The following is a 21,462-nucleotide window of genomic DNA, read 5'->3' on the forward strand; positions in this document are numbered from 1 at the left end:
CCCTCGCGTCACCCCCTCACGTCACCCCCTCGACGTCACCCCCTCGGCGTCTCACCTTGGGCGAGAGTGCCGGGGAGACCGCGGGGGAGCCCCCCCCACCCCCGGCGGTGCGGGCGAGGAGGAGGAGGTCGAGGCGGGGGGGCACGGGGGGCAACTCCGACACGAGCGGTTCGGGGGGCGGCCGCCGGCGGTGCATGATGGGAGAGGTGAGCGGCGAGGGCTGCGGGGACGGCCTCTCCACCTGGGTTTGAGGGATGGGGGGGGGGCAGGGCGGGCAGGAGGGGGGGGGGGAGTAACAGCCGTGAATTAACATTAAGTCAGCACGCGATGTGTGATGATTATATTATTAATGTCAACTTGCAACGCACAGAAAACAAGAACAAGCCGCATGTGCGCGTGGGCGATGAGATAAACACACACGTGGGCACTCAACTGCACACACACGCGCGCGCGGGTGTTGAACCACACACACTCGCACGCAAGTGGGTGGGTGTTGAACTACACAAAACACACACACACGTGAGCACAACTTCACAACGCACACACACGCACGGGTGTTGAACTACACACACACACGTGAGCACTCAACTTCACAACGCACACACACACACGGGTGTTGAACTACACACACACACGCGGGTGTTGAACTACAGATACACACGCGCGCGGGCGCCAGCGTCGGGCGAAGCGCGAGTGGTGGCAGCGTTTCGGCGCGACTGGCCGTGACGATGACAACCACCACTTCCTCGTCGCCCCCACTGCCTCCGCTTGGTCAGTCAGCCGGCTTCCCGAGGGGCCGCTAGAGGGTCCTGCTGACAGCCTCCCCCCCGCATAGCTCTTTTTTTCCAGAAGCGACGCTGGCTATCACAATCGGTAGCGCGACGAAGTGGGCTCATCATCGTCGTCATCACAGTGTGGAAATGTATATCAGCATCCACGCGACCATGGGGAGAGAGACACCGAAAACTCCAAATATACAACAGCAGCAGGCGTCAGGGTCGGGATCGAACCCACGACCTCCCGTAGACCAGGCGAGGTAGTCAACATCTCCGAGCCACCGTGATGATGATGATGATGAGAGACACGCAAACTCCAAATATACAGCAGCAACAGGCGTCAGGGTTGGGATCGAACCCACGACCTCCCGTAGACCAGGCGAGGTAGTCAACATCTCCTAGCCACCGTGATGATGATGAGAGAGAGAGACACACAAATTCCAAATATACAGCAGCAGCAGGCGTCAGGGTCGGGATCGAACCCACGACCTCCCGTAGACCAGGCGAGGCAGTCAACATCTCCTAGCCACCGCGACGCTCCGACTCACCCGCGAGCGAGCAGCCATGCGGCTGATGACGAGCGACGAGGTGTCGTCGCGCGCCGACGCCATCGTCATCAGGTCGTCGTCCTCGTCGCCTTCGAAGCCCAGGTTCGACGCCGAGTCGAGGCCGCACACCCGCAGGCCGCCGTGGCCTCCCTGCGACCCCTGGCCCCCGTGACCCCCGGAGGCGAGGGCCGAGGAGGCGATGGCGGCGGCCAAAGGTCGCGACCTCTCGCCCCGCGGGTCGAAGGGGTCGACTACGATGGGCTCCGTGCCCTTGATCTCGCAGCGGCAGAACGGGCAGCCCTGCCCGTCCGACTCCTGGGGGAGCGGCGGAGGAGAGGTTGGGGAGGGGGGCAGGGCAATGGAGCGGAGGGCAGTGAAGGGGAGGGAAGGGCAGGGAAGGGGGGGGGAGAGAAGGTCACGGTCCTGCGATGCGGCAATCCATCTCAGGCCTGCACATCATGGGTGTGATCACCACGTGACCTCTCATCCCTAGGCCCGGAATTCTGGTTTCCCGGAATTGTAAATCAGGACTCTGACCCAGAGACCCGGTCTCCCGGAGTCCCATTCGAGACTCTGACCCTGAGTCCCGGTCTCCCCGAGTCTCAATCAGGACTCTGACCCCGAGTCCCCGTCTCTCCGAGTCTCAATGGAGAGTGTCTGACCCAGAGACCCGGTCTCCCAGAGTCCCATTCGAGACTCTGACCCAGAGACCCGGTCTCCCGGAGTCCGATTCGAGACTCTGACCCTGAGTCCCGGTCTCCCCGAGTCTCAATCAGGACTCTGACCCTGAGTCCCGGTCTCCCCGAGTCTCAATGGAGTGTGTCTGACCCAGAGACCCGGTCTCCCCGAGTCCCATTCGGTCTCCCCGAGTCTCACCTGCCAGGCTGTGAGGCAGCACGTGCACATGAGGTGACCGCACGGCTCTATCTTGACATCCTTGTCGTTCTCCGCGCAGATCTTGCACAGCTGGAACGTGGATCCCATCTCGCAGTACAGCTCGTACTGCTCCTGCAGGGGCCGCAAGAGGGTGGGGTGAGCGAGCGAGTGTCCACGTGTCCGCGTGTCGAGATGGGGAGCGGTGGGTGTAGCGGTGAGCTACGCTGCCCTACGAACCAGAGGTCGCAACCGGGTACCCGATACCCGTACCCTACCCGATACCCGGCTACCCGTACCCGGCCAGGTACGGGTACGGGTACCCGTTTGTGACCCTGGTGCGGCCAGGTACGGGTAGGCCGTGAGTCACTGGTGAGTCACCGTTTGTCACTCATTTCCCAACGTCTTGTCTCTTCTCACAATTCAAGTTCCTAGAATCAACCCACCCGCGCCTGCAACATGGCTTCATCCCAGAGGTCGCAATCAGGTACCCGGCCGGGTACGGGTAGGGTACGGGTACGGCCGGGTACGGGTACGGGTACCCGTTTGCGACCCTGGTGCGGCCGGGTACGGGTAAGGAATCAAAACCCGTTTGCGACCTCTGCTACGAACCAGGCTTATGACCCGAGTTCATATCCCGCTCACGGCTAACACCGGTGATGATTATCTGAACAGGTCCCTGGTCGTCCTCTAGGTGTGTAAACATCGTCACTGGGGGAGACAAAGGCGGCCGGGCGTGGTGTTGGCCACCCACCCCCTTCGTGTTGCGTGCCGGCCTTCATAGGTGCTGTGCTCGCTTAACAGCACTTTGCCCCAAAAGTCTGTGAAGGATATACCGGGGATCTTTGTCTTGTGTGTATAACTGCGTGTGTGTGTATGCATGTGTTGGGAGCGGTAGTTGTTGGGGATGACGGTAAGGCCCCAACCCTTGCAGTTGCAAGCTTCAGGTTAGTACAACAAACCTGTCAACCCACACGGTTTACCCCGTATTGTTGTACACGGAAATGGAGTTTTCAGGTCCATACGCAGTACAGCCGTTTCAACACGGGCAACAAAATAAAAAACAAAATGTGTCAATGTGTATGTTTGTGTTTCTCCCTTGTGATTGGACTTTGTAGGATGAACGTTGAGATTCATAAGGGGCACGGGGTGACCAGTAAGGTCTGAATTGGTCTGTAATCAGGTAGGGCACTGATAAGGGGTTAACAGCAATGTCTCTCCCCATCAATCTCTCTATCTCTCTCCAAACCTGTCAACCCATAAGTCATTAACAGGGGCGATCATGAGGAGTTCTACCGTACAAACATAACAACAATGTCTCGACAGCGCTCGTGCCAGGCTAGGTACACTTCGAGGCTATCACGTAAAGTGTCAAAGCCTCGCTCCGGGCAAGAGGTCACGGACACAGAATCAGGAATCAACCGACATTCATGGCCGACACACACCCGGAAATACATAAGACAGCCCATGTATACAGATGCACAAGTGGATGTGTGTATGCACATTGACACGCACACAGCTGATCGTCGTTTAGCCGGCTGCTTCCAGCATCATCTGCCCATCCCGGGCCGATCTCGCGAAACCGCGACAAACGGCCTTAACCATTCCGGCGATCATCAAACACATCGTGGTAGTGTTGAAACAGGAGCGGAGTGGAAGTAGTGCTACATACATGACCCAGTGATGCAGTCTTCGAGATTGAAGTGGTAAGTACAGTAAAATACGGTAACTTTTTACAGCAGGAAATGTATTTGTGTCTATTTATGCCAATTTCACGTAGTAAATAAATTTAAAACGATTTCACACGTAGGCTTTCGCGACCCATATCATCCATAATACAAGAGAGCAAAGCCAACACACGGGTTAGTGCTGTACTAGTAACGAATTAGCACGTTCTGATTACGTGACAAACCTTACTAAATTGGCTGTGTCGGGTGGTGGCAAATTTAATGACATATTTACGCGCGAATAAAACCTGTACTATGAAATTTTAAATGCTAAAAAAACACAAACACACAGAACACCTAAATGTGCAAAAATCATCTTTTTTTATTCTGGCGATTTTTGTTTTTAAATCCGGCACCCCCATTCCCCGTGACGCCCGTCGGATAAGCGATGATGGACTGCAGTTAATGACCCACAGAAGAACGAACCCACAGACACACAAACACGTGTGTGGCGCACACACACGCACACACACGCACACACACACACGCACGCACACGCACGCACATGCACGCACACGCACGCACATGCACGCACACACACGCACGCACACAGACAAAGATCCCCTTGTGTAACAGACTGTTGCTGTTAGCGAGTGACACTTACGAGTGGGTGGTTTGGTCAGCACCACACCCGGTCGCCATTGTCTCCCCAGTGGCGATGTTTGCACACCGCACCAGGTACACATTTGAGGCTGAGTGAACCTAGGGGAGGCCCAGGACCGGTTTCAGATAATCGTCACCGGTGTTGGCCGTGGGACGGAATCGATCCCGGGTAGTCAGGTTCGTAGCACGGCTTGCTAACCACTACCACTACCGCATACGTACGTACACACACGCGCGCACACACACACACACGGATGTCAGACGCGTATTTGACCTTACCTGCGTGACCTTTATGTGATCGTGCTGTGCGGGCTCACACAAGCCAGTTAGATCCGGATTGAGATTCCGTCCGTCCGGAAAGAGGTAACTGGCACAGACACGCGGGGGGTGGGAACGCGTCAGTGAGTGAGTGGACTGATGCGTTACGGGAGGACGTGGGGCTGAGTGGACTTGCCGACGACTGGTACCAGTAGTTTCGATTTAAAGCTTTCGTGACTGCAGGGATTCATCTTCTTGGTTCTTTCGGTTAAGTCATGTAGAAGGAAAATAATAAAATAATAAAAATAAAACTTAAATAAATAATTCTCACGACGTTTCGGCCACAACGCAAGCAGCCGTCCTCAGGTGAAGCGTCATTCAGACGCTGTCTTTCCGACAGACCTGTTCTTCACCTGAGGACGGCTGCTTGCATTGTGGCTGAAACGTCGTGAGAATTATTTTATTATGTTTTATTCTTATTATTTTATTATTTCCCTTCTACGTGACTTTACCGAAAGAACCCAAAAAGATGGTACCAGTAGTGTCAAGACCGGCCTCAGTGGAGGAGGCTCGTGAAGGACGCTACTGGGCAGTTGGAGGCAGTCGCCCTCCAACAACAACGGAGGGCGGAGGAGCGACGCTCACAACAACGAGCGGAGCGCCGGGTGGCTAAAGCACAGCAAGTTGGCACAGTAGGGGGCACAGGTGGTGCATCATACAGTCATCTCAGTCAGTCGACCCGTGGCACCTGGGTCTGCCCCGTGACCTCCTGTCAGCGAGCCTTCGACACTTCACGTGGCCTCAAAGTGCACCAGGCGCCGTGGTGACGTCACCGTCACTTAGTGGCGAATGGTCGGTGCGTCTGTGAGTGTCAGTGTGTGTGTGTGGGGAGAGGTAGTGCCAGCAGTTAGCGCCACGAACCCAGCGGCCCGAGTTCGATTCCCGCTCACGGCCACCACCGGCGACGCGCCACCGGCAGAGATCACCTGAACGGGTCCTGGGCCTCCTCCGAGGGTCGACTCGGCCTTTAAAACTATCTTTGTCTTTGTGTGCGTCCGTGCGTGTGTGCGTCCGTGCGTGTGTGCCTCCGTGCGTGTGTGCCTCCGTGCGTGTGTGCGTCCGTGCGTGTGTGCCTCCGTGCGTGTGTGCCTCCGTGCGTGTGTGCGTCCGTGCGTGTGTGCCTCCGTGCGTGTGTGCCTCCGTGCGTGTGTGCCTCCGTGCGTGTGTGCGTCCGTGCGTGTGTGCGTCCGTGCGTGTGTGCGTCCGTGCGTGTGTGCGTCCGTGCGTGTGTGCCTCCGTGCGTGTGTGCCTCCGTGCGTGTGTGCCTCCGTGCGTGTGTGCCTCCGTGCGTGTGTGCGTCCGTGCGTGTGTGCCTCCGTGCGTGTGTGCGTCCGTGCGTGTGTGCCTCCGTGCGTGTGTGCCTCCGTGCGTGTGTGCGTCCGTGCGTGTGTGCCTCCGTGCGTGTGTACGTCCGTGCGTGTGTGCCTCCGTGCGTGTGTGCCTCCGTGCGTGTGTGCGTCCGTGCGTGTGTGCCTCCGTGCGTGTGTGCGTCCGTGCGTGTGTGCGTCCGTGCGTGTGTGCCTCCGTGCGTGTGTGCCTCCGTGCGTGTGTGCGTCCGTGCGTGTGTGCCTCCGTGCGTGTGTGCCTCCGTGCGTGTGTGCGTCCGTGCGTGTGTGCGTCCGTGCGTGTGTGCCTCCGTGCGTGTGTGCGTCCGTGCGTGTGTACGTCCGTGCGTGTGTGCCTCCGTGCGTGTGTGCGTCCGTGCGTGTGTGCGTCCGTGCGTGTGCCTCCGTGCGTGTGTGCGTCCGTGCGTGTGTGCCTCCGTGCGTGTGTGCCTCCGTGCGTGTGTGCGTCCGTGCGTGTGTGCGTCCGTGCGTGTGTGCGTCCGTGCGTGTGTACGTCCGTGCGTGTGTGCCTCCGTGCGTGTGTGCCTCCGTGCGTGTGTGCGTCTGTGCGTGTGTGCGTCCGTGCGTGTGTGGCTCCGTGCGTGTGTGCCTCCGTGCGTGTGTACGTCCGTGCGTGTGTGCCTCCGTGCGTGTGTGCGTCCGTGCGTGTGTACGTCCGTGCGTGTGTGCCTCCGTGCGTGTGTGCGTCCGTGCGTGTGTGCGTCCGTGCGTGTGTGCGTCCGTGCGTGTGTGCCTCCGTGCGTGTGTGCCTCCGTGCGTGTGTACGTCCGTGCGTGTGTACGTCCGTGCGTGTGTGCGTGCGTGTGTGCGTCCGTGCGTGTGTGCCTCCGTGCGTGTGTGCGTCCGTGCGTCCGTGTGTCCGTGCGTGCATGTCCGTGCGTGTGTGCGTCCGTGCGTGTGTGCGTCCGTGCGTGTGTGCCTCCGTGCGTGTGTGCGACCGTGCGTGCATACGTCCGTGCGTGTGTGCCTCCGTGCGTGTGTGCGTCCGTGTGTGTGCCACTCACAATCCCTCGCGGTAGCCGTCCAGCAGGGCCTGGAAGAGGGGTTTGTTGTGGGGGATCGTCTGCAGGATGTTGCCGTCCACCGTCACGTAGCCGATCGCCCACTGGCCCAGCCTCGTGCAGCTCAGCCGGAAGATGTAACTGAGACGAGGGGACACGGTCGCACCACAGACAATGATCCCCCCCCTCCTGTATACCAGGCGAGGTAGTCAACATCTCCTAGCCACCTTGATGATGATGAGAGAGACACGCAAACTCCAAATATACAGCAGCAGGCGTCAGGGTCGGGATCGGAACTCACTACCTCCTGTATACCAGGCGAGGTAGTCAACATCTTCTAGCCACCTTGATGATGATGAGAGAGACACGCAAACTCCAAATATACAGCAGCAGGCGTCAGGGTCGGGATCGGAACCCACGACCTCCTGTATACCAGGCGACGTAGTCAACATCTCCTAGCCACCGTGATGATGATGAGAGAGAGAGAGACACTCAAACTCCAAATATACAGCAGCAGGCGTCAAGGTCGGGATCGAACCCACTACCGCCTGTATACCAGGCGAGGTAGTCAACATCTCCTAGCCACCGTGATGATGATGAGAGAGAGAGAGAGAGACACTCAAACTCCAAATATACAGCAGGCGTCAGGGTCGGGATTGAACCCACGACCTCCTGTATACCAGGCGAGGTAGTCAACATCTCCTAGCCACCGTGATGATGATGAGAGAGAGACACTCAAACTCCAAATATACAGCAGGCGTCAGGGTCGGGATTGAACCCACGACCTCCTGTATACCAGGCGAGGTAGTCAACATCTCCTAGCCACCGTGTTAACCTCCTCTCTGGCGGCAAGTCCCACCGAGTCTCACGAAGTTTTCGCGGTCGCGAGACGAAAGTAAATGTTTGCGGAATTGGGTTTGCTTTGGTCAAAGCCACGGTGGCTAGGAGATGTTAACTACTTCGCCTGGTATGCATGTGGGTTCTATCTAGACCTTAACACCTGCTGTATATTTGGAGTCTGCGGTGTCTTTCTTCCTGTGGTGGTTGCGTGGATTTTTCTCAGGGTCCTTCGGTTTTTCCCCCCGACACATTTGAGAATCAACGTCGCGCGTTCAGAGTATTTGGCTGCTATGTATTTCCACGTGATGATGATGATAATGATGAGCAATCATTTGTGATGTCCAGGTCGCTTCTGAAAAAAAAGCAATATAGCTCAGTGGGCCTTACCTGGTTAAACAGAAATTGTTGAGTTTAACATGTAGGCTTTCGCGATCAATATTATCCATAATCGAGGTTTTTGGGTTATATTGCGTAAATATGGACCCACCACTAATTGTAGTGTATAGTGTAGTGTATAGTGGAGTATACTAGTACAGCACTAACCGGTTGTGTGTTGGAGAGTAAACCCACTACAACATTTACAATTATAGTGTCGTGTATAGTGTAGTGTATAGTGAAGTGTATAGTGTAGTGTATAGTGTATATACTAGTACAGCACTAACCGGTTCCATGGTAAATCTGATGGCTGGGTGAGAATTTGTATTTTTATTATTTTATTATTTCCCTTCTACGTGACTTTACCGAAAGAACCAAGAATATGGATCCCTGCAGTCACGAAATATTCAAATCAAAATCCTAATCCTGTTTAGGTCTTACACAAAAAGCACTATTATGAAAAATCTTTAGTTTAGTTCAATACATTCTTGGGGGGTTTTATTTTTGGCTGCGAGAGGAAACCGCAGAACCCGGAAGAAACCCATTGCAGACAAGGGGGAGAGAATACAAAGACAAAGATCCCCCGTGTAGCCTCAACAGACTCTCGGGGGCAAGTGCTGTTAGCGAGTAGCTGCGCCGATGAAGGTTGGCACTGTGGCACACGAGGGGGTGGGTGGCCAGCACCACGCCCGGCCGCCTTTGTCTCCCCAGTGGCGATGTTCACACATCGCACCGGGCACTCGTTTGTGGCCGAGCCAAGCGAGGCCCAGGACCGGTTCAGAGAATCGTCACCGGTGTTAAACTCGGGTCGCCACACACACACGCACACACACGCACATGTATATACACGTACACACGTACACACACACGCACATGTATATACACACGTATACACACGCACGCACGCGTATGTACACACTACATACGTACACACACACGCGCGCGTACACACACACGCGCGCGCGTACACACACACGCGCGCGTACACACACACAGGCGCACGTACACACGCACACGTACAAGCACACACACACGTGCAAGTAGACACACACACGTACACACACGTGCACGTACGCACTTACGCACGTACACACATACACGCACACGCGCACACACACGCACAAGTACACACACGTACAAGTCGTCACCACGGCTCCTGTGCCAGGCCAGGTGCACTTTGAGGCCACGTGAAGCGTCGAAGGCTCGCTGACAGCAGGTCACGGGACAGACCCTGGAGGTGCCATGGGTTGGCTAACTGAGATAACCGGTAGATGTACCAGCTAGCTTGTACCCCTACAGTGCCCCCTACAAGTACACACAACAACAACCGCCACGAAGTGGCAGTGATGTCACCACGGCGCTTGTGCCAGGCTATGTGCACTTGAAGTGCCGAACGCCCGCTGACACGAGGTCACGGTGCAGACCCAGCAGGCGCCACGGGTCGACTGGCCGATGCACCACCTGTGCCCCCTACCGTGCCAACTGTGGCAAGCACACATATGCACGTACACGCACAAGTACACAAACGCACGTACACGCACGTACACACGCCGCACACGTACACCAGATAAAGTAAAACGCAAATGAATAGAAAACGCAATCATGCCCAGCTTTTGCGGACTAGGGCAGAACGGGCGTCTGATTCGGAGAAACGGGAAACCCGATTTGGCCCATCGACCACGAGCCCCGCTCACGCCACGCGGAAAACCCTCCGACAAGATCGTCGTCGTGAAAGAGTTTCCCCTCGACGCGAGAAGAGGGAAGAGCTGACCGGACGCGGGTCTCGCGGTCAGACGGCCACACGGACCACCCACCCCCTACCCCCCACCCTGCCACCACCCCCCACCTCGCCCCGCCCATGCCCAGCCATGGAACATGGCTCAGCGGTGGCACACTCGCGGGGGGGGGGGGGGGGGGGGGGGGGGAGTGACTGAGCAAGCGGCCAAGTGACCGACCAAGCAAGTGACTGAGCGGGTGAGTGACCGAGCGGGTTAGTGACCGAGCGAGTAACCGAGCGAGTGAGTGAGTGACCGAGCAAGTGACCGAGTGACCGAGCGAGCGAGGGAGTGACTAAGCGAGTGAGCGAGCGAGTGACCGAGTGAGGGACTGAGCGAGTGACCGAGCGAGCGAGTGACCGAGCGAGCGAGGGAGTGACTAAGCGAGTGACTGAGCGAGCGAGTGACCGAGTGAGGGACTGAGCGAGTGACCGACCAAGTGAGTGAGCGATCGAGCGAGTGACCGAGCGAGCGAGCGAGCGAGCGAGCGACCGAGTGACCGAGTGAGGGACTGAGCGAGTGACCGAGCGAGCGAGTGACCGACCGAGTGAGTGACCGAGTGAGCGAGGGAGTGACTAAGCGAGTGACTGAGTGAGCGAGTTCCCGAGCGAGTGACCGGCCGAGTGAGTGACCGACCGAGCGAGTGACCAACCGAGCGAGTGACCGATCGAGCGAGTGACCGACCGAGTGAGTGACCGAGTGAGCGAGGGAGTGACTAAGCGAGTGACTGAGCGAGCGAGTGACCGACCGAGCGAGTGACCAATCGAGCGAGTGACCAATCGAGCGAGTGACCGACCGAGCGAGTGACCGACCGAGCGAGTGACCGACCGAGCGAGTGACCGACCGAGCGAGTGACCGATCGAGCGAGTGACCGAGCGAGTGAGCGAGTGCCCGAGCCGTCGGCTCTCGTACCTGCCGGGCTTGTTGGCGTACTTGAGGAGGCGGGCCTTCACCTCGTCGTAGGTGAGGAAGGCCATGTAGCCAGGGTGCGTCACCGCCAGCACGTTCCAGTTACGTAGCAGCGACGACCAGGGCTGGGCATGACGACCGGGGCACGCGGGGACAGACGGGCCGAGACACAGCGGGTCTGTTAGCGAGCATCTGTTAGCGATCACCTATCTGTTAGTGATCATCTGTTAGTGATCACCTGTTAGTGATCATCTGTTAGTGATCATCTGTTAGTGATCACCTGTTAGTGATCACCTGTTAGTGATCATCTGTTCGTGGTGCTAACCACCGCGCCACCGCTCCCCCATGAACCACGACAGACAACAACAACAACAGCAGCCGCCATTCGCCGTCGAGTGGCGGTGCCGTCACCACGGCGCTCGTGCCAGGCTAGGTGCACGCTTTTGTAGTGACGTAAATGGTGTCACTGGGGGGGTGTTTGCGCCAGCTGCTGTAACAGGAGTGCAGATCCTACGGGAAAGGTTGAAGGCGGAGCGAGGCCACGCCCAGGAGCATAAAGGGTCAGTCCCCAAAGTGTTCTTGGCTCACCATTGGAACCTCATTTGCCAGTAAAAAATATGATAATTGGTTTTTGTTACCCTTCTATCTGGCAAGAAAACTGACACCTTTTTTTTTTACAAGGAATCATGTTTGCATAGGCCACAATACCTGCAGTCATAATGCAAACAAAAAACATAACTCTGATAATGTGCACTGTCCTTGTTGCCAGATAGAAGGGTAAAAAAACAATTATCTCTAGATTTGAAGCTTTCGTGACTGCAAGGATTCATACTTCTAGGTTTTTTCGGTAAAGTCACGTAGGTAAAAAAAATGTAATTAATAAAAGTAAAATAAATAAAAAAATATTTGTTTTATTTTACTTTTATTAGCGAACTCGCTACTCACATCGTGAGCCACATCACACCTCAGTGTTACCCGCAGGGGAAGTTGTTCAATCAAAGTGTTGCCCTCCCAGTGCAGGGCGTGTGCCTCCGTGTTGGTGAACAACACGGCACTTTGAGGCCGCGTGAAGCGTCGACGGCTCGCTGCTGGCGGGAGGTCACGTGACTGAGCCAGGTGCCGTGGGTTGCCTGATTGAGATGACTGGCAGATGCACCTGCCGTGCTCCCCACGTGGCACCTAGCCTGGCACGAATGCCGTGGCGACGTCACCGCCGCACAGTGGCGAAGACAAAGATCCCCCGTGTAGCCTTCAGGGGCCGTTGGAGGCAAGTGCTGTTAGCGAGTAGCACCTATGAAGGCCGGCACGGCACACGAGGGGGTGGGGTGGCTCTCACACTCGCACACTCACTCGCTCGCTCTCACACTCGCACTCACTCGCTCGCTCTCACACTCGCACACTCTCTCACGCGCTCTCTCACATGCTCTCTCACACTCGCACACTCTTTCACACGCTCTCACCTCGCACGCTCGCTCTCACACTCGCACGCTCTCTCACGCGCTCTCACCTGGAAGAGGCGGGTGAAGATGTCGAATTCGAAGACGGAGATGCAGTCGTTGCAGGTGAGGTCGATGGTCGACTTCAGCGCCATCGCCTCCAGGCCCGAGCTGATGGGGTGGACCTCGCTGATGCACTGGCGGAAGACCTTCCACGGCACGATCGCCCTGCGGAGGGGGTCGTACACCCGCTGGCTTAGTCGCCCATTCGCTCGTTCATTCCTTCACCACCGCCGGTCAGTCGCTCATTCATGAGACTTCATCACAGAGCCAGCACGGCTGAGATCCTGGGTTCAAGCCCCGGGTCTCTCTCTCTCTCTCAAAGGGGTTCGCAATGGCCGTGTCTGAGACACTGAACCAGCATGGATGAGAACATGAGTTCAAGCCCTGGCAGAGGTCGCAAACGGGTTTTGATTCCTTACCCGTACCCGTACCCGGCTGCACCAGGGTCGCAAACGGGTACCCATACCCGGCCGGGTACGGGTAACCGGGTATCGGGTAGGGTACGGGTATCGGGTACCCGGTTGCGAGTTCAGGCCCCGGGTCTCTCTCTCAAAAGGGTTCGTAATGGCCGTGTCTGAGACACTGAACCAGCATGGATGAGAACATGAGTTCAAGCCCCGGGTCTCTCTCTCTCTCACCCCCACCACCACCACCTCCAACCCCCACCACCACCTCCTCCCACCACTGCTGTTGGGCCGTCATTGAGCGAGTGGCCAGCTCTGCTTCCGGCGAAAAAGAAAGCCGACGGGGATGTCAGCGTGGGCCGTCAGCCGCCAACGATTATCCGGAGCCCCCGTCCCCGGGACTTGACGAACGGACGGGGCGATTGACCGGCGCGACGGAGGAATGTCAAAGCGAGCAACCGGTGCAGGCGCGTAGTGATCATCGCTGCCTGGGGAGACAAAGGCGGCCGGGCGTGTTGCTGACCACCCACCGACCCACCCCCCCCCACCTCGTATGCGCCGTGCCGGCCTTCATAGGCTAAGCGAACAGCGCTTGCCCCAACAGGGGGGGGTGGATCTTCGTTGTGTGCGTGCTGCACTCGTGGTCAGTGTGAGTGATTAGTAAGCGTTCCAAGACGCTGTTCACGGTGTAACCCTCCCCACACTCCCCACCGCGCGAGCCAGAGCCAAATTAGAAATCCTGAGAAGCCGCGCGTGGAGACGGCGGAGGAGACTGCCGCGTGGGGAATGCCGACGCAGATTTCTGTTTGGCTGCCCGGGCGAGCGGTAGGAGGATGAGGAGGAGGAGAAAAAACAAACAGCCTCGTGAAAATCTCCAAAACAACAACATCAACAACATCAACTTCTCTCTCTCTCTCACCCCATCACTCCCAACCCCTCCCTTCCTCCCCCCAGCCTCCGGACTTCCTGCTGTCGTACAAATGGGGGGGTACAAAAAAACCTCCACCCCTCCTCCCCGCCTGATGATGATGATGATGAGAGTCAGGAAGGGCAGCCTGCCGAATTGAGTGACAACGCCTACACCGCATGACTTGATATGGGCGTATTAATGTGTTGTGTGTGTGTGATTGTGTGTGTGTGATTGTGTGTGTGTGATTGTGTGTGTGTGTGATTGTGTGTGAGTGGCTGTGTGTGTGTGTGATTGTGTGTGTGTGATTGTGTGTGTGTGTGATTGTGTGTGTGAGTGGCTGTGTGTGTGTGTGATTATGTGTGAGTGGCTGTGTGACTGGCTCTGTGTGTGTGTGTGTTAATTGTGACTGTGTGAGTAACTGTGTGAGTGTGTGACTGTGTGTGTGAATGACTGTGAGTGTGTGTGTTACTGTGTGACTGTGTTAGTGGCTGTGTGCGAGTGGCTGTTTGTGTGAGTGACTGTGTGAGTGGCTGTGTGACTGTGTGTGTGAATGACTGTGATTGTGCTGGTGGCAGTGTGTGTGTGTGCGAGTGTGTGAGTGGCCGAGTGGATGTGTGACTGTGTGACTGTGTGTGTGTGGCTGTGCCTGTGTGAGTAACTGTGTGTATGAGTGCCTGTGTGTGATTGACTGTGTGTGTGAGTGTGTGAGTGACTGTGTGAGTGTGTGAGTGACTGTGTGAGTGACTGTGTGAGTAACTGTGTGAGTGACTGTGTGAGTAACTGTGTGTGTGTGGCTGTGGTTGTGGCTGTGTGTGTGAGTGTGTGATTGACTGTGTGAGTGTGTGAGCGAGTGTGTGAGTGACTGTGTGCGTGACTGTGTGAGTGACTGTGTGTGCGAGTGTGTGATTGACTGTGTGAGTGTGTGAGCGAGTGTGTGAGTGACTGTGTGAGTAACTGTGTGAGTAACTGTGTGTGTGTGGCTGTGTTTGTGGCTGTGTGTGTGAGTGTGTGATTGACTTTGTGAGTGAGTGACTGTGTGAGTGTGTGAGCGAGTGTGTGAGTGACTGAGTGAGTGACTGTGTGAGTGACTGTGTGTGTGAGTGGTAGTGTGTGTGACTGTGTGAGTGACTGTGTGAGTAACTGTGTGTGAGTGACTGTGTGCGTGACTGTGTGAGTGACTGACTTGTAGAGAGTGGTAGTGTAGCGGTTAGCGCTACGCTGCACTGCGAACTCAGCGAACCGGAGTTCGATTCCTGCTCACGGCTACCAATACCGGTGACGATTATCTGAACCGGTCCTGGGCCTCCCCTTGGTCGACTCAGCCTCAAATGAGTACCTGGTGCAGTGTGAAAACATCGCAACTGGGGAGACAAAGGCGGCCGGGCGTGGTGCTGCCCGAACCACCCACTCGTGAGCCGTGACCGGCCTTCATCGATGCTGCTGGCTAACAGCACTTGCCCCGACAAGTGAGTTAAAGGCTACACGGCGTAGGTTCTTGTATGTGGCGAGATGTTAACTCCCTTGCCTAGTATACAGGAGGTCATGGGTTCAAACGCGACCCTGACGACGCCTGCGGTATACTTGGAGTGGTCGCGTTCGATTTTTCTCCGGGTCCTCCGGCTTTTCCCTCCCCGTTTAGAATCAACGTCGCGCGTTCAGAGCATTCGCCTGCTGTAACCGTCCAAGTGATGATGATGATGATGATGCAGAAGGCAACTTCGCCGAGCTATCGTTTGTGATAGCCAGGTCACTCGATGGGGCCTAACCTGACCCCGGCATCTTCTTGGTTCTTTCGGTAAACTCACGTAGAAGGAAAATAATTTTATTATTTTCCTTCTACGTGACTTTACCGAAAGAACCAAGAAGATGAATCCCTGCAGTCACGAAAGCTTTAAATCGAAACTGACCCCGGCAGTCTGTTAAGGGCTACACGGGTTGGGGATCTTTGTCTTCGTGTGGTTACGTGTGCGGCTTCATGTATATACGATCTTATCCATCTCTCTACGCAGGCACGCCAGGAAGGGGGTTGTGTGTGTGCGTTCTTGTCGATCTTGCATTACGGTCAAGCGGCCGGAGAGGGGACACCTTTACATTAATATTCTTGGGTTTTTTCGGTAAAGTCACGGAAGTAAAAAATTAAAATTTATAAAAGTAAAATAAAAATAAAAATCACGACGTTTCGGAGGCAGCACAAGCTTCCATCTTCAGGTGGAACCGTCACAGCACGCTCGCTGCATCAAGTAAATGAGAGATTCCAAGAGACCCGACCCCGTATATATACTGGTTGAGGGGGGAGGAGCCAGGACAGGCCCCTGGATAGGAGTTTTATTATTATTATTATGGCAAGGTTGGTGCGACTGAAACTACGTCTACTCTACATAACAATTCCTATCCGGCTCGCCATCAAATTCCGCGCGAGGCAAACCAAACGATTCGCCGTCGACGGGCAGAGGGGGATCTCCCCGCACGTTCAGCGCGAGGCCGCAACGCGAGAGCCGGAGCCTCGCACGGAGCTCCCGGCTCGCCCCGCAGGAGCAAAATGGACCAAGGAATGAACACTTTCAGGTTTTCCCGGTCACGAAGCTCAAGACACGCACGCCCGCGTTCGCACCCGATCTTCTAATTTCATATTCCTGGAGACCTGCCCTCCCCTCCCCCCCCACCTTCACCGACGACGCTTGCCGGAGTTTGAAGAGCGGCGACACGGAGCGGAGTGATTTAGGAGGGCGGCTGGGGGCCGGTACCACGTGGGTCGAGGAGGAATGAGGGACAGTAGCGACAGGGAAGGTGCTTGGGGTGGTGGGGGGGAGTTAACGGGAGGGGCTGTTGGGGAGGGGAGTGGTGGAGGGGCGACGGGGAGATGGGGGAGAGGAAAGGGAACGGGCGATGGTGATGGAGCAGAGGTGGTGAGGCTTTAAGAGAGGAACGAAAGGGAGGTTAAGGAGGGGACCCGCTCAATGTACAGAGGCGGTGTTGAGTCTGTGGTGCAGTGTTGAGTCTATGGGCAGTGTTGAGTCTATGGGTAGTGTTGAGTCTATGGTGCAGTGTTGAGTCTGTGGTGCAGTGTTGAGTCTATGGGCAGTGTTGAGTCTGTGGGCAGTGTTGAGTCTGTGGTGCAGTGTTGAGTCTGTGGGCAGTGTTGAGTCTGTGGGCAGTGTTGAGTCTGTGGGCAGTGTTGAGTCTATGGTGCAGTGTTGAGTCTGTGGGCAGTGTTGAGTCTATGGGCAGTGTTGAGTCTATGGGCAGTGTTGAGTCTATGGGCAGTCTTGAGTCTATGGGCAGTGTTGAGTCTGTGGGCAGTGTTGAGTCTATGGGCAGTGTTGAGTCTGTGGGCAGTGTTGAGTCTGTGGGCAGTGTTGAGTCTGTGGGCAGTGTTGAGTCTATGGGCAGTGTTGAGTCTATGGTGCAGTGTTGAGTCTATGGGCAGTGTTGAGTCTATGGGCAGTGTTGAGTCTGTGGGCAGTGTTGAGTCTATGGGCAGTGTTGAGTCTATGGGCAGTGTTGAGTCTGTGGGCAGTGTTGAGTCTCTGGGCAGTGTTGAGTCTATGGTGCAGTGCTGAGTCTATGGACAGTGCTGAGTCTGTGGGCAGTGTTGAGTCTATGGGCAGTGCTGAGTCTGTGGGCAGTGCTGAGTCTGTGGGCAGTGCTGAGTCTATGGACAGTGCTGAGTCTGTGGGCAGTGCTGAGTCTATGGGCAGTGCTGAGTCTGTGGGCAGTGCTGAGTCTATGGACAGTGCTGAGTCTGTGGGCAGTGTTGAGTCTATGGGCAGTGCTGAGTCTGTGGGCAGTGCTGAGTCTATGGGCAGTGTTGAGTCTATGGTGCAGTGTTGAGTCTATGGGCAATGTTGAGTCTATGGTGCAGTGTTGAGTCTATCCATCGAGGGTGGACGAAAGCTGCAGTCGAACCACGGGGGGGGGGGGGGGGGGGGGGGGGAACCTTCAGCAGACGCTGAGCCGAGAGCCAGGGGCGGGGGAGCGGCAGACCCCGTGGCTCACCTCTCTCCGAAGGCCTTCCTCCAGAAGTCGGAGGCGTCCGCCTTGGTGATGCGGAAGTCGTTGCCCTGGAAGATCCCCCCGGGGAAGAGCGCCTTGAGCTCCGCCAGCATGTGGCTGAAGATCAGCGACAGCTTCGTGAGGTTCCGCCTGCAACGAAAAACATCGTCGCAGTCGTCATCACCGGCGTCATCGCCTTAATCATCGTCATTGTCATCGTCACCGCAGTCGTGATCGCAATCGTCGTTGTCGTCATTGCAGTCGTCATCATCGCAGTTGTCACTGTTGTCATCGTCGTCATCCGAGTTGTCATTTACATCATCATCATCGCCGTCATCATCGTCCTTGTCGTCATCGTCATCATCATCGTTGTCTTCATCGCAGTCGTTACCATCTTCATCATCGCCGTCATCATCATCGCAATCATCGTCATTGTCGTCATCATCGCAGTTGTCATCATCGTCGTCATCATCGTCGTCATCATCGCCGTCATCATCATCATCGTCGTCGTCATCGTCATCATCATCGTCGCCGTCATCGTCGCCGTCATCGTCATCATCAACATCGTCGTCATCAACATCGTCGTCATCGTCATCATCATCATTGTCGTCGTCATCGTCGCCGTCATCGTCATCATCAACATCGTCGTCGTCATCATCGTCATTGTCGCTGCCATCATCATCATCATCATTGTCGTCGTCGTCATCATCGTCGTCGTCATCATCATCGTCGCCGTCATCATCATCGTCGTCATCGTCGTCATCATCGTCGTCATCATCGTCGTCATCATCGTGTCGTCATTGTCGTCATCGTCATCATCATCGTCGTCATCATCGTGTCGTCATCATCGTGTCGTCATCATCGTCGTCATCATCGTCGTCATCATCGTCGTCGTCGTCGTCATCAACATCGTCGTCGTCATCGTCGCCGTCGTCGTCATCATCGTCGTCATCATCGTCATCATCGTCGTCATCATCGTCGTCGTCGTCGTCATCATCGTCGTCGTCGTCATCGTCGCCGTCGTCGTCATCATCGTCGTCATCATCGTCATCATCATCGTCATCATCGTCGTCATCATCACCATCGTCGTCATCATCACCATCATCATCATTGTCGCTGCCATCAACATCATCATCATCGTCGTCATCAAAGATCCCCCGTGTAGCCTCAACAGACTGTCGGGGCAAGTGCTGTGAGCGAGCAGCGCCGATGAAGGCCAGCACCACTCGCCCGGCCGCCTTTGTCTCCCCAGTGGCGATGTTTCCACACCACACCAGATTACTCATTTGAGGCCGAGTCGACCTAGGGGGAGGCCCAGCGACCGATTCAGATAATCGACGGGTTCGTAGCGCGGCGCGATGCTGACCGCTGCACTTCCACTTGCCATACTCAAGCACACACAGAGATACGCACGTGTATACAACTTCATACACACACGCACGCTAAAGTCACACACACATGCTAAGGCAAACATGCCACAGAGCCTCGATAAACTGTTAGGAAAAGTTCGGTTTGGAAATGGGGCTTAGGCTATGAAGTGGAACTTAGACGCACACACTACAAAGACACACACACTACACACTCACACATCACATACTACACACACACTAACCACACACTAAACCCACCACACACTACACACACACTGACCACACACACACCACACACACTACACACACACTACACACTCACCACACACTAAACTCACCACATACTACGCACACACAACACACACACACTTACCACACACACACACACCACACACTTACCACACAGAACACACGACGCACGGTTGGCTAGGTACGGCGCGAAAGAAGTTCGCCATATGTACAACATACTCACATTCCACATACACACACGCTCACTGACCACACACGCTCACTGACCACACAAACCATGTACACTTCGCACACACACATTACACACACACCACACACACTAACCATGTGAACTTTCCACACACACATTACACATACACACCACACACACAAAACATGTAAACTTTCCACACACACATTACACACACACAAAAACCATGTACCCTTTGCACACACAATACACACACACATTACACACAAACCACACACACAAACCATGTAAACTTTCCACACACAATACACACACATTACACACACACACAAACCATGTAAACTTTCCACACACACAAAAACCATGTACCCTTTGCACACACAATACACACACACATTACACACAAACCACACACACAAACCACGTAAACTTTCCACACACAATACACACACACATTACACGCACACACCACACACACAAACCATGTAAACTTTCCACACACACACAAACCATGCACACTTTGCACACACACACACTACGCACCTCCGATTAGCACGGTTGGCTACGTGCGGTGCAAACGAAGTTCAACACATATATGCGTGCGTACACACACGCAGCACACCTTTACCACACACGCACGCGCACACGCACAAACTGCATACTCCGACACTTGCACAATTGACACGCACGCACAATCCAAGCCACCGCCACGTTCATGGCCCAGTCCCTGTGCTCGAGGAAGTTAGCTGCGGAGGTGCGATAGGGATCAGGTCGTGAACGCAGCCAGCCAGAGCCACCGGTAGCTGGCCCCACAGTCGGAGCGACAGGTGGCAGCGATCGTTTCAAGTTTAAATTTGCTTCAACCAGAGGTGAGAACTGGGGGGAGCCAGGCTGAGACTCGTGCACAAGATTATCCTGGGTGGGCGAGTGGGTGGGTGGGTGGGTGAGCGAGTTGGTGAGTGAGTTGGTGAGTGAGTGGGTGAGTGGGTGAGTTGGTGAGTGAGTGGGTGAGTGGGTCAGTGGGTGGGTCAGTGGGTGGGTGAGTGAGTTGGTGAGTGGGTGAGCGAGTTGGTGAGTTGGTGAGTGGGTGGGTGAGTGAGTTGGTGAGTGGGTGGGTGAGCGAGTTGATGAGTGGGTGAGTGAGTGGGTCAGTTTGTGAGTGGGTGGGTGGGTGAGTGAGTTGGTGGGTGGGTGAGTGGGTGAGTGGGTGGGTGAGTGAGTTGGTGAGTGGGTCGGTGGGTGGGTGAGTGGGTGGGTGAGCGAGTGGGTGAGTGGGTGGGTCAGTGGGTGGGTGGGTAATTGATTGAATGTGATAAGGGGAGTGAGTTAGTAAGCGAAGTTTGAAGTTGATTTTCTTTAACCAAAACTCAAGAGTGAACTGAGTGAATGAGTGAGTCTGCGAGTGGATAATGGAGATGATTATTAAAATGCCACCATCAACCCGGCATCGTGAGTAGCTGAATCCAATGCACAACCATCCTGCATGCCAGGCGAGGCAGTAAACATCTCGCCACCGTGGCACCAGTAAATCATTATTATTAAAATGCCACAATCAACCTGGCATCGTCAGGATCGGGATGGAACCCACGACCTCCTGCATGCCAGGCAGTAAACATCTCGCCACCGTGGCACCAGTAAACTATTATTATTAAAATGCCACCATCAACCTGGCATCGTCAGGATCGGGATGGAACCCACGACCTCCTGCATGCCAAACGAGGCAGTTAACATCCCCGTAAATTATTAAAATGCCACC

General features: G+C 55.5%; 1 protein-coding gene across 2 annotated transcripts in view; it reads right to left on the reverse strand.

Annotated features, from left to right (window-relative positions):
* LOC133358470 (E3 ubiquitin-protein ligase CBL-like) overlaps positions 1 to 21,462 on the reverse strand; it is a 44,135-nt gene that overhangs the window by 14,258 nt on the left and 8,415 nt on the right. For both annotated transcript variants that reach the window (XM_061576782.1, XM_061576783.1), the window contains exons 3-10: positions 17,901 to 18,047; positions 12,599 to 12,755; positions 11,095 to 11,216; positions 7,196 to 7,333; positions 4,807 to 4,894; positions 2,201 to 2,332; positions 1,325 to 1,639; positions 56 to 241 (exon numbers count right to left, since the gene is read on the reverse strand). In XM_061576782.1, coding sequence (XP_061432766.1) covers positions 56 to 241; positions 1,325 to 1,639; positions 2,201 to 2,332; positions 4,807 to 4,894; positions 7,196 to 7,333; positions 11,095 to 11,216; positions 12,599 to 12,755; positions 17,901 to 18,047 — 1,285 coding nt within the window. The remainder of the gene's footprint in view (positions 1 to 55; positions 242 to 1,324; positions 1,640 to 2,200; positions 2,333 to 4,806; positions 4,895 to 7,195; positions 7,334 to 11,094; positions 11,217 to 12,598; positions 12,756 to 17,900; positions 18,048 to 21,462) is intronic.

Source organism: Lethenteron reissneri, chromosome 62 (genome assembly GCF_015708825.2).
Source record: "Lethenteron reissneri isolate LAM-NWPU_2019-01 chromosome 62, ASM1570882v1, whole genome shotgun sequence".
Lineage (NCBI taxonomy): Eukaryota > Metazoa > Chordata > Hyperoartia > Petromyzontiformes > Petromyzontidae > Lethenteron > Lethenteron reissneri.